The sequence below is a fragment of the Meleagris gallopavo genome, chromosome 4, assembly GCF_905368555.1.
Source record: "Meleagris gallopavo chromosome 4, MGAL_WU_HG_1.1, whole genome shotgun sequence".
In the NCBI taxonomy this organism is placed as follows: Eukaryota; Metazoa; Chordata; class Aves; order Galliformes; family Phasianidae; genus Meleagris; species Meleagris gallopavo.
The window spans coordinates 1,850,169-1,862,500 of record NC_139407.1 but is presented as its reverse complement, the minus strand read 5'-3'; the positions used below and the strand labels follow the sequence as shown (position 1 = coordinate 1,862,500).

The 12,332-nt window shown below is 35.2% G+C and overlaps 1 protein-coding gene across 5 annotated transcripts in view; it reads right to left on the bottom strand.

Moving 5' to 3' along the window:
- GRIA2 (glutamate ionotropic receptor AMPA type subunit 2) overlaps positions 1 to 12,332 on the bottom strand; it is an 81,321-nt gene that overhangs the window by 5,082 nt on the left and 63,907 nt on the right. For all 5 annotated transcript variants that reach the window (XR_014882805.1, XR_014882807.1, XR_014882806.1 and 2 more), the window contains exon 12: positions 10,418 to 10,616. Coding sequence is in view for 2 of the 5 variants with exons in the window: in XM_085222001.1 (XP_085078127.1) it covers positions 10,418 to 10,616 (199 nt within the window). In the remaining 3 variants the exon portion in view is untranslated. The remainder of the gene's footprint in view (positions 1 to 10,417; positions 10,617 to 12,332) is intronic.

The following is a 12,332-nucleotide window of genomic DNA, read 5'->3' as shown; positions in this document are numbered from 1 at the left end:
GGATATACTGAGCATGACCAGCATGACTGAGAAACTGTGCTGAAGGCAGCGTGGATTTCTCAGATTCCTGCAACATCTGCCATATTGAACATGCATTGCTCTTGTTCCATTCAGGAAGATCCTGAAATACAAACATTCTAAAACCTATGGGAAACCTGAAAAATGTTACAGTGCACCACCTTTGAAAAGCCAGTTAACAGCGTAAACTGTCACTGTGTACTACAAGCTGTCAGTAACAATCCAGCATTACACTTTGCCTGTAACTTACCTGAAAGGCAGATAAATGCCTCTGAGATGGTAAATAGTATACCAAGCTGAAAGAGAATTCTAACCCGAAGATTCAAGTCAGTTAGGCTATTTAATTATCTGACCAACTCCTATACCATCATCAGAGAGTATAAACTGTAAGCTGTAATTATAGCAAAGTGGATAGCTTCCTGTTATCTACTCCCTGTGTTGCTCAATTCCCAAAAGCAAAGCTACCAGAGTTTAGCTCTTCAAGGTGCTCACTCTTCTCCATTCATAGTCCACTCCGAGTTGGACTAAGATGTTCCTAATCTCATACGGAGGAGATCAGTCTTTTCTGAGTTCTCACTCTCTAAATCAAACCCCTTAATTGAACCCAGATGCTCCATCCCATTTACTTCACAGGTCAACATACATTTGAGAGCAAACATCCAGCTCCCTACATAGGACCCACCACTATAAAGCATGCAAGGGACATTTAGCTTCCAACAGTGATATAAAAATGATTACAGTGATTTCTAATGAATTATCATAAATTTACTCTATAAAACAGAAAACAAATTTGGACTAGCTTAGATCCGTCTCAAAGGTTTTAGCTCAACTCAAAAGAGAGAATATCTAAGGCAACTAAGTGCCTGTCATCACAATTTTCATTATAATGCATTCAAATCTCATGTTGCAGAACAGAAAAGGTTATGCAGACATTTAAAACATAATTTCCTCACTGAAAAAACATTCAAGTACTAAATAAGTATACAAATAAATACATATTCTTCATTCAAGTTAGGCTGCTATCAGGAGCAGCTTCTAAAATAGATTTAACTGCCTTTGCTTCCTTAACTGAACTGCTTCCAGGTTTCTTTCAATGACCTTTTACAGGTTTTACATACGTATATATAAAAGTTACGGACATCCAGATAAGTTTGTTCTGCTTCCACCATTCAGCCTTAGTAAAGGCTCCTCCACACAGCTCCCCATTTCCCACCATCACTTGACAGAGATCTGATCACAGCAGATAAATGCAAAGGAAGAAGGCAGTTGCATTACAGGGTGGCTGGCACTGGATGTCTGAATGGGAAAAGGCGTAAGAAAAAGATTTCTCAAATGGTCAAGTGTTACAAAGAAACTTCCCACTAGATGGCTCACAGGTTCCTTGCCACATCACCGAAGGTAAAATAATACCTGATCCAGCAACCACAGAAATAAAAATATATAATGGAAAACATCACCAGAAAATAATGCTCAGATTTTTTTTCATGACTGTACAGTCTTCTCCAATCATGAACACTGAAAGAAACATCATGCTAGAGTTCATACCGCTCATAGTCTACCAAGCCCTACCAAGTCAAGGGATATGTCATTATTCTTCCTTCACATTCAGTAGAAACAAAAATCATAAATGTCTCAAATATTCCTGCTACAGAGTACTTACTAGCAATAATTTCTGTTTTAGGAACATTATTTCCTTCAACTTTCTTATTTCCATCTAAAATTTGCCTTCTATATGAAAAGCTATGCCTAAAGGATGTAAAAATAAAGACAGTGTCCAAAGAGACCTTTACCTAATACTTCGCACTTACATACAGGTGAATTCAAAAGGCTAGAATTATCTGTTTGATAAATGAGTATGCATGCTTAAGCTATTCACCTATCCAAAATCAAAAATACTTTGAAAAAGTAGCGGCAAGAGATTATTTAAACTTGGTCAGTGCTATAGATGCACATATATTATTCCTATTGAAATGATTCTCCTCTCTTTAAACTGCACTTGCAAGAGTACACATTCATGAGCAACAGTGGATTACAACATGAAGAAACAGAATTCTCGTGAATGCAGGGTGCCCTGTGCACAAGTTGGGCTTTCATGCCTCTTCCTAAAATATTTTTTATCTGGCATCAATAAAATAAAATTAAAAAAAAAATCAGCAGTGCTTCATTAAAAAACACAGTGAACCAAGTCAATTACTTCATTATTTAACTACATTAATTGATGTGGCTTACTGCTATAAAAGCATGACACTCAAGTATATAGATGAAATGTTAAAAGCTAATACTAGTTTCATTATTACAATCATTACCAACATGTAAGCACAAGACACATATTCATAATGCACTTTTTTCTTAACTTACCATTTCCACAAAAATATAAAAGCATCCAAACAGCTACAATTTTTTTTATTATTATCATGTCACCACTGTGCATCGTGACTATCAAAATTATTAGAGTACACATCCCATTTAGATGTAAAATACTGCCTCCATTAAGAAACTCATTAGGAAATTAAATTATGGAAAGCTTTATCAAATTAATTAACTGTGTATTTTGTAGGTCATCAGATAACTTTTCCATTTTGTCATTCAAAGACCTAATACTCTTAAAATGGGATGCTGTAATTAGTGTGTCACTGATAGAAATAGCTCCCCACACCACAGACATTCTAATACACGATGATCTTTGTACTGCAGATGTAGAACTTGAATTCTCAATTGTGGTTTGTGTTAAGATCTTGTTGACATTCCATACTGAAGGACACAAATCAAAAGGGTCATCAACAGCTAGAATCTTCAGCTAGAAACAAATCTTGCCAATTTACACACTAAACCACTTGATACATTCCCCCTTCCTTCCCTCCCACTTGCTCTCTCCCACTGTGCCAAAAAAGGCCAAAACTATTTTTTCAGGCTTTTTAATTAACTCAAATTAAGTATTTTAGAAAACTTAACCTTGTTTATATTGGGTGGGTACTGAAAGTGAATAAAAATAAAAATACTGATAATTTTACTAATAATGGGTAAAACTAATGGAATGCTTTTAAGATGCAGTTTTACAAGCTTTCCAGTTTCCATAACTTAAATTGAAATACATAAAGTATACGTAAAGTATCTTTAACACATTTTGTCTTAATAAGAAGTTTAAAGCATTCTATCTCAAGAATGCATTCCTCAAAAGCCTACTTAAAACAATTTGTACTACGAATCCACACATGAAAAGATAGCATATGTTCATGTACAAGACAAAAACCTCATGTCATCATCATATTCATGTGATTTAGAGAGTTAAATGTTCAAACAAGCTTTTCTAATGAAGGTATGTTAGCATTACAGTTTCAAGCACATTTAATCACTGTTGAAACACTTGCCAAAAGGATTTCTCCTCCAAGTTGTTTTATTAGGGTAAATTCAATTTCTAATGAACCTAAATTCACAGGAATCTAAACTCCTCTCCATTCAGCACATTCAGAAAGTCAAGGCGGGCCATTTAAATATCATTTAATTAAAAACCTCAGATAAATGCTAAACAAACTAATTTCTAGAAAGTTGACCCAAAGGAACGTGTTCTTTGAAGTCACAAGAAAAATCTCCTGCCCACTCCTAAAGTTATCTTCACGACAACAAACCTCCTGATGTGGAGACAGCTGTACTGCTGTCATGCTGCAGTATCTACTACCACAGCTTTGTTACACCACTGTACTACAAATGCAAATTTGTAAGTAGGATCTTGATTTGATCGGAGGAAATCTGATAACGTAAAGGAAACACTATGTAGTACAAACTGAAGAAACAGCAAACAGTAGCAGATTTTCCAGTGAAGAGAGTAGGAGGAAGGAAAGCGTATCTGCTGTGCACTAGGAAGACGGTCAAAGAAAAAAGGTATAGAATCATAATCTAAATTCCTATCTTATTATTTTTCACTTTTTCAAATGAGATTGAATTAAAGAAATAATAAGTAATATGATGGAGAATGTAGAAGTGATCAAAATGAGACAGATACAGAACAAAAATCTTATTGTGCCTATATATGGGATGGGTGAGGGAAAAATAAACTAAATCATAAACACAAAGCACTTTATCAAGAAACTGCAGATTCCTTAGTGAACTGCAGATGCTATTGCTGTAGTCTAGAATCTAACATACTAAAGGTATTTAAGAAGAATGAAAAGTCATTAAAAACAACTACAGCCCTTTTGGCCTGAAGTGCAGCATGGAGCACACAGCCTCATCTCACATTTCAGAATGAAAACATTTGAAGATATAAATGAGTTGTATTCGTAAGAAAGGAAATTGGGTTGATCAAAACATATCAAGCCAAACAACAGGAATTATTTGTTATATAAGAGAAGTGGAAAATTCTGAGCGCTAGAATGACATAAATGAAATGGAACTTTTTAGGTTGGAAGCATTGTCCAGCATTTTAGGACCAATAAGAAAATGTGCAAGGAAATGGAAGTTGTTCAGATGGAGAAAAACAACAGAACGGGAAGATGAATCAATCACTGTCATCAAAATGTACTGTAACAACTAAGGATGAATTAATTTATAAAACACTCAGGCTAGAAAATAAATTTCTAACAATCACATGATGTGATCGTTAGATTGTGACATTACAGGATGACCAGCAGATCATCCTAGGGGTAGTGCAACTCCTTTCACACCAGTGGAGAATCTTCAAACAATGGTTCAGGAAATTCATTGCACCCAGCACAGAATTATCTACTTCACAGCATACCTGGGTTAAAACATCAGGAAAACACTTGAAAATTGAAGAGAAGATCAAGGAATAACACATTTCTTTCACCAGACGCAATTTGCCCTCACTAATAAGAAATGAAAACTCTATTAAACATTTTCTTTTCAATAAATATAATGCAAATGGTAATTAAAATTAAACTGGGTACTATAGAAACATCTTCTGAAGCACCACAGCATTTTGGTCACTATAGGCTTGCTGAGATGTCTGCAAAAAAAAAATCAGGATTTCAGGTAATGCAGAAATAAATGTTCCCAGAAAGTAACAGAGATGCCTTGAGAAAAAAAGAAAAATAAAGTATTTATTACTGCATTTGTTATTTTTAAGTAAAATTTCAGAATGACCTAAATCAGCTAAGTGTATTGCCCAGATGTAAGAAAAAAAAACAGAAAATGAATCAGTTGAACTCTCTAGACCAGAAAAAAAAAGTACAACCACGTCTTCACTTGTTTAATATTGGATGCGAATGGCAGTCTTTCCACTATCTCAATATCTCTTCCTCTGTCAAAACTTCAAAAGTCAAAGCAATATTTTCTAACTGTATCTCTTTCAGGCACACACGAAATTCAGTCCTATGGCCTCTGTTGCTTAAGGTGCAGAGCACAGTCCATGATAACAGTTACACAATTTCATAACTGAGAGTCTTTAGTCTCCATCGTCCCTTGAACATCCCTTGAGCTCATCAAAATTTAAACCTGGAACATATGCTCTGTGCAATTCTTCTGCATCTCAAACAAACAAAAAAAGCTGAAGTACTTCCATTTAACAATTTCATTTATTTATTTCTTTAAATCAGTGTTTCTTCTCCCTGATTTTAGAGATTTCCTAGTATTTTTCAGAAGCTTGAATAACATCTTGAGTGCAAAGACAAACTGAGACTCAAAGATTGCTTGCTGTATGCTTTTTCTCTTTTTGTGTAACATTTTATAATATAATCATCAATTTAAATACTTTTTAAAGTAAAGAAATATTTCAAAGTATTTGTAAATCTAGACGCACCAGGCTGTGTTGAAGATCTTCAGAAAAGAGAATACTAATCTTTAGCCAAATTTTCTTTTTCAGGAGAAATGACTCAGGGGATCTGTCAGCTCTTCCAATGTTTGCTGCTGGCTTCTCACTATGAAGAACAAATTATTATATTTCCAGATTTTCGATGCCTAAGTTTTCATTGAGGAACTCTCGACTCCTGCTTACTCTGTTCAGTGAAAGCCAAAGAATACTCTCCTTGTGGAGCAACTCTCCTTGCTTCTCCTTTGGCAAAGGATCTATTCTTAAAGGTCATCAATGCATAATGAAACAGATTCATCTGTACATGTCACACATGTATGAAAAGTTTTAAAATAAAAACCAATGCAGACATAGAGAATATAAATTAGCCTAGTTATTGCTCTGCGTGTCACTTTTAATTTCTGAGATGTCTTCTGACCTTACAGAACAAGTTGCAATCCATCTTTTAAAGTGAAAAGAAGGTAGAACAATTGATTTCATTTGTCAACCACATTTGTACATATTTTTTGATGAGTAGTGCCGGGCAAACAGCAAAAACAGGACTGAAAGTTAAAAGGAATTAGATTTGTGTCTGTTTGTATCACTTTCACACCCATTTTCCATAAGTCTCTAAGCTAATGAAAATAACAGAAATGTGCTGCTGAATACTCAGATTGCATACTTACACAGCTGTACTTTGTTTCTTTCTTCCACTATTGTAGCTCAGGACATCTAGCACAGCAAACTCAGGAATTTAACACACATACACATTTCTTTAAAATTAATTTCAGCAGCAATAGGGGAGCAGTAGTCTGTCTTCTTGGGTTACGATGACTTCTACCCCTCAAATCAAATATCTTGGCCAATACCATTAATATCAAGTATATTTAGAGTGGCTGCAGAGAGATCACTGGCAATAAAAATACCATGTGCTCTAGATAGTGCTGACAATACCTACCAGAGCAATGAAATTCTGCTGTCCCACCATTTAGCTCTCCATCACGTAGCATCTACTGTCTTACAGCTGTAAAGATGATGTGCTTGTACAAAAGAACTGAAGTGATCCCTGCATCTTTCAACCTACGCCTGCAGTCCTGTTCACACTGCCACTGTTACAGTCTACCTCTGATTTGAGAAAAACAATGCTTTTCTGGAAAAGCACAGCCACACACAATTTCTTCACCCATTACTTCAGGCTGTAAACCCAGAAGAGAAAATGCAACCGCAGTGCACCGTGTATCTTTATTTAGGCTTTCAGTTGCACTAGAAACTCTAAAAGAATATCTCTAAGAAAGAGAGCCACTAGTGAACAACAGAACTGACAAACATCCCAGCTCAGTAAAAGAACTCTGAAAACCTGTATTGTACTTGCAGTCCCATTAGTAGCAACTTTGAGATATCCTGAGGAAAATTATTCCACGTCAAGAGACATAACTGATCTGCTACTGAAGAAAATTTGTGTATCTGTAACATTATTGTTATGCAATAATATTTTCCTGCAGATTTTTACTGTATTTCTTTCTAATGCTGTTAAAACCATCTGCACCATGTTTCTGCTTACTCTCTTAAAGAAGCAGTGGGAACACTGGACTACAATTCCTGGTTCATGCTCTGTTATGTTTTAGTGCCAGCCAACACTACTTGAGTAGATGACTCAATGGCTGGTATCCTGAAACAAAACAGTCTACCAGGCAATGTGACGTTTGCAGCTTGCCCAGTTTAACACAACTACTAGTTAACCTCTACTAGTTCATGTTATTTAAGCATTTACAGAAGCTGGACAAAGATTTTAATCCATTTACATATATATACTCAGCTATTCAGAATATAATTTTTCATTTAAGTTTAACCATTTATCTTATTGCTGAGAATTTCTGCCTGCAAAATGACAAAAAAACAAATATATCCCAATGGTGACTCACTCCATCTTCAAAACACCAGGTAACACAAATTAAGTCTTTTATTCTTTAGACATACTTTCTTCACAGAGAAGAACAGAAAAATAGCATTGTCTAGAAGAATAACTCCCACAAAACTGAAGTCAGATGAGATACGTACTCTGTAAGTAAAAGTCATGATGGAAGAATGTGGAAGAACAATCACTGAATAAACTCAGTGTACTTTAAAGGAGACTGAATGCTGTTTGGATTCATCTAGCGCTGATGATTCATTCAGAAAATAAAAATGCTTGCCAATGAAACTCTGAAAGTTAGAACAACAAATATATTCAGAGATACTGTAAGCATTCTGTGGATATTCCAGGGTGAAAAAGGAAAATTGAAGAAAGACAATGAATTTCTTGAAGTAAGTTGTTGACTTAAATAATTCATTCAGATCTAGCAGTGGCACATTCATTTCTTAGTCGTTGCAATGCAGTGAAAAAATTCCTCTTGACCTGAAGTGCTCCAGGTTTGAAACCATTAACTGATTTATAGTTTATATGATATTTCACTTTTATGATTGGCAGAAAGATACCATTTGACAGAAGGATGTCTGTATTTCAAAAGAAGCTGTGGGAAAATGCATGCAAAGGAATAAGCAAAAGGAATAAGCAAAAGGAATAAGCAAAAGGAATAAGCAAAAGGAATAAGCAAAAGGAATAAGCAAAAGGAATAAGCAAAAGGAATAAGCAAAAGGAATAAGCAAAAGGAAGTAAGGTTTTTCAAAAGTGAATCTAGAAGCTAGATTACAAAAGTTATTACCATTTCACTCTCAGTCTATGTGGTACAAGTCTGATCAAATTAGCACTTTTATCATTAGGCAGATCTCTGATTCTCATCACGGATTAAAAAAAAAATCTCAGATAAAATGTTTGAAGTCAGCAATTATTTCTTCTATTGTTTGAGTGGCTGATGAACTTCAACTTACATACCTCAGCAGGTAGCTGGCTACTGTCACCCAATAACAACTTCTCCTCTCTCATTTCTGGCATCCTTCATTACTCATTTACTTAACCCACCTGCTGCTAGGCATATATCCCAACTGCCTCAGCTTTTTACAATAGTGAAAAGAGGTGCTCCCAGCTCTCAGACATACGGTCTGATTTTGGGGTGGTCCTGTCTGAAGCCAGGAATTGGACTGGACGAAACTTTTGAGTCCCTTCCAATCAAGGTTATTCTATGATCATCACAGAACATGCTTTAGCATTAAGACAAATTCTGTTTACTGTTCTTATCACTGCTATGCAATAACTCCTACTTTTTGTGCTGAGAAATGAGGGCTCTAACTAGTGAATATTTAGGTACAGTGTACATTCCACCAATAGAAAGCATACTGGAAAATAATATCATTTCTTGAAGAGGAAGCAGACTAATTGTGGGAAAAACAAGCAAGCAAATATTTATTTTAATTCATGACAGTAACAAAGACCTCTCATTAGCTTTCTGCTAGAAAAATACTTAACTAGTTTCCAACTGTTCAAAAAATGTGATTTCTAAAGTGAAGTCATAAGAAAATCACACACCTACTCCAATTCAGGTACAAGATTCCAGGTGAAATTTTAGTCTCCTTAGTGCTAAAGACTGCTTTTCACAGAGTTCCATTCCTAAAACACGAGTTTCAGGTTTCAGAAAGAAATTCTGACAACTATTTATTGAAAAAGAAGTGGGCAAGCTGATGTGATTTGGAGCATATAGTAGATAGAGTCATTGGACTTAGCAGCTGCATCACATGAAGTGCATCAATTGTTTCTGACAGAAATTGCTGAAGTTTCCGGAGACCATACTAACTTTTTACAGATCCAAAGCTATCTTAACAAAACATGAAGAACAAGCCTCACAAAGCCCACACTTGTATAAAAGAGTACTTGGGAAAATGCATATGGATTCAAACCTTCTAATTCTTGTAACTGACCACCACAGAGTGTCTCAACCAACATTAGTGAATCCGACACTAAGAGCACAAATACCTCATCATGTAAATACACCACACAAGTCTGAGAATCTCTGAGGAGAAACTGTTCAGAAAATTTTGAATAGCCACAATTATTATAAGCTTTACACTCTCATAAACAGAGATATATTTGTATCCTTCCAAACACTGCTAATACTTTTAGCATGGAACGATCTTTCTTTTACTAGCTTACAAATCAACTTACAAACACACTGAGGTAGAAGACTGACAGAAAGCATTACTGTAATGCAAATACAAATTACATCTGTTTTCAAAAGCAGGCAAGCATTTTCAACAGTAGCAAACAGGGCTGTAATCCACTTCCCCTCTGCAAGCTTGAAAAATAGGAAATAATAAATCATGGCTGTGCACCTTCTCACATTCCTATTCACTGCATGACTACCTAAAATATAGCACTACTATTAGTCTTATTTAAAACTGTTAGCTAACTGTCTTAGGGCCTACAGAAACAACATCAACTCCGTTTTATGATCATGTCTTGTTTTTTTTTTCTTTACAGTGGAATATTTTTAGGTAATTCCTTGCAGTCACTTTTATCTTGCATTACTTATACCATGGCCCCTGGGTTAACATACAGATAATAAAACGTTCTGATAATTAATAAACTAAAACACACTTATATATCTTCAAGTTAAATTGTACATATCACATTTTTTATAGCAACCTTTTAATAATGCCTAGGGAGAAAACATTTACACAAGTGAAGACCTAGTTGCAACAAAACAAAAAAGTAGAAATTCTTACCCTAAAAAACTCTTTAGTGGAGCCAGAATCTAATGTCCCATATGCAATTTCTGTTTGCTTGGAAAGATCCTCTGCACTTTCAATGGGAGACACCATCCTCTCAACCGTCAGGAAGGCAGCTAAGTTAGCCGTGTAGGATGAGATTATGATGAGGGTAAAGAACCACCACACACCTCCAACAATGCGCCCAGACAGGGATCTAATAACAAGTATGAAATGGATTTGTAAAGTGAAATGAAAGTCCTAAAAAGGAACACGTTATCAGTTTTATGCAAATGATGCATTATGCTACTGGGAGGCATTTCAAGTTATTTTGCAGTGCAGTTCTACATACTAAGAGCACGGGGTAACCATTGCACACTTCACTACATCTCCTGGACTCTGCTGGAATCAGAACTCCAGAGTATACTTTAGAGATCCACTTCTTCAGTGTTCTGAATGCCCTGAAATGAGATTGCTCATCTCAAATTGCTGCATTAGCACATAAGCTTATCATTTCCCCTGATACGAATTTCTGTGACACAAAAAGAATCAAACAAAACCAGTAAAACAGACCTTTCAGATAAATCAGGATGCACTTAAAAATTAAGTCTCTTCAGACTGCTTGTTTTTGTGAGACATTCAGACAAAGACTGATTTTTACAAAACAATGGCTTATGCTGCTACAGCCTATCTATACTAAGAAACAAACAGCATTATTTGCAATAAAAACTGGCCCAGGGAATACCCATAAATTAAGAAGCGCACACAACTTTTGAAAGATACAAACATTTAACATGCTGAGGACTAGACGTGACACAAGCAAACTGATCATACAGATAAAACAGTGAAGAAAGTGTGTTTTTTAAACAATGATAAACTGATGTTTCTAACTGCAGCAGGTTGGCTCTTATGGATCTTTGTTTTGCATCTCCTGCTCAAGAAGAAAGAAGAAAAGAGAACTCAAGAAAATATACAGAACAGTATAGTGAACACAACTAGAGGAATTCACTAGCTTTCAGTACTAAAAAGTTGATAGAATTATTGATACTGCCATCATTGTCAAGCTTATTTCTTAACAATCTTTTAAAATTCGAAACTACTTACTACTTTGTTTCCAAACAAGACATTAAAGGAAGGAAGTAGTACAGAATCTTTGGAGATGTACTTAGTTATTTGGCAGAAATGTGCTTATAGTTGTAAGCCTAGTATTAGGCATTGCAGTAGGTTTGGTATGTCTTGTTTGTCTCCTCTATCTATTAAGTAAACAAATCACAAATCATTCACCTGGCCTGCAGTACTGTGAATGAGATGTCAAATTAATTCTGATACTAAATATATACATATATATATATATAGGTCTATTTATCTTTCTACATATACTTTTTGAAAGCATTCTTTGATTTTAAACACAACAGTCACGTAAAGCTGATTTATTAAACTGGGAAGAAAAATAAACTGAAACAATTCTGGACAAATAATCTGGAAAAGATTTCTGATGACTGAGACAAGAAAAATCATAGAATCATTAAGGCTGGAAAAGACCTCTAGGATTATCTTTTCCAACCCACCACCTATCGCAGACTCACCGATCCAGTCCAAAACATGAAAATCAAGTTAGATATGGTCCAGTATACATTATTAAAAAGGACCATAGAAAAGAAGTTATTTCATGCTCCTTCTAAAATGAAATACATTCATTTAGATGTCTTCTGTCACTTCTGACATAGAGGTAAACTGAAAACATAATGATTCTATAATTGAAAGATTAAATTCCATGATAAATATATATTTGCAGGGTAAAAATCTATGACTGTGTACTTACTGTTTATTTTATCCTATCTTATACTGTACTGATAACATCTACTGTAAAGGATAATTCATCAAATTCAAAAGCCAGGATCTGTCAGCAAAGAACTGTTACTGACCTTGTAAA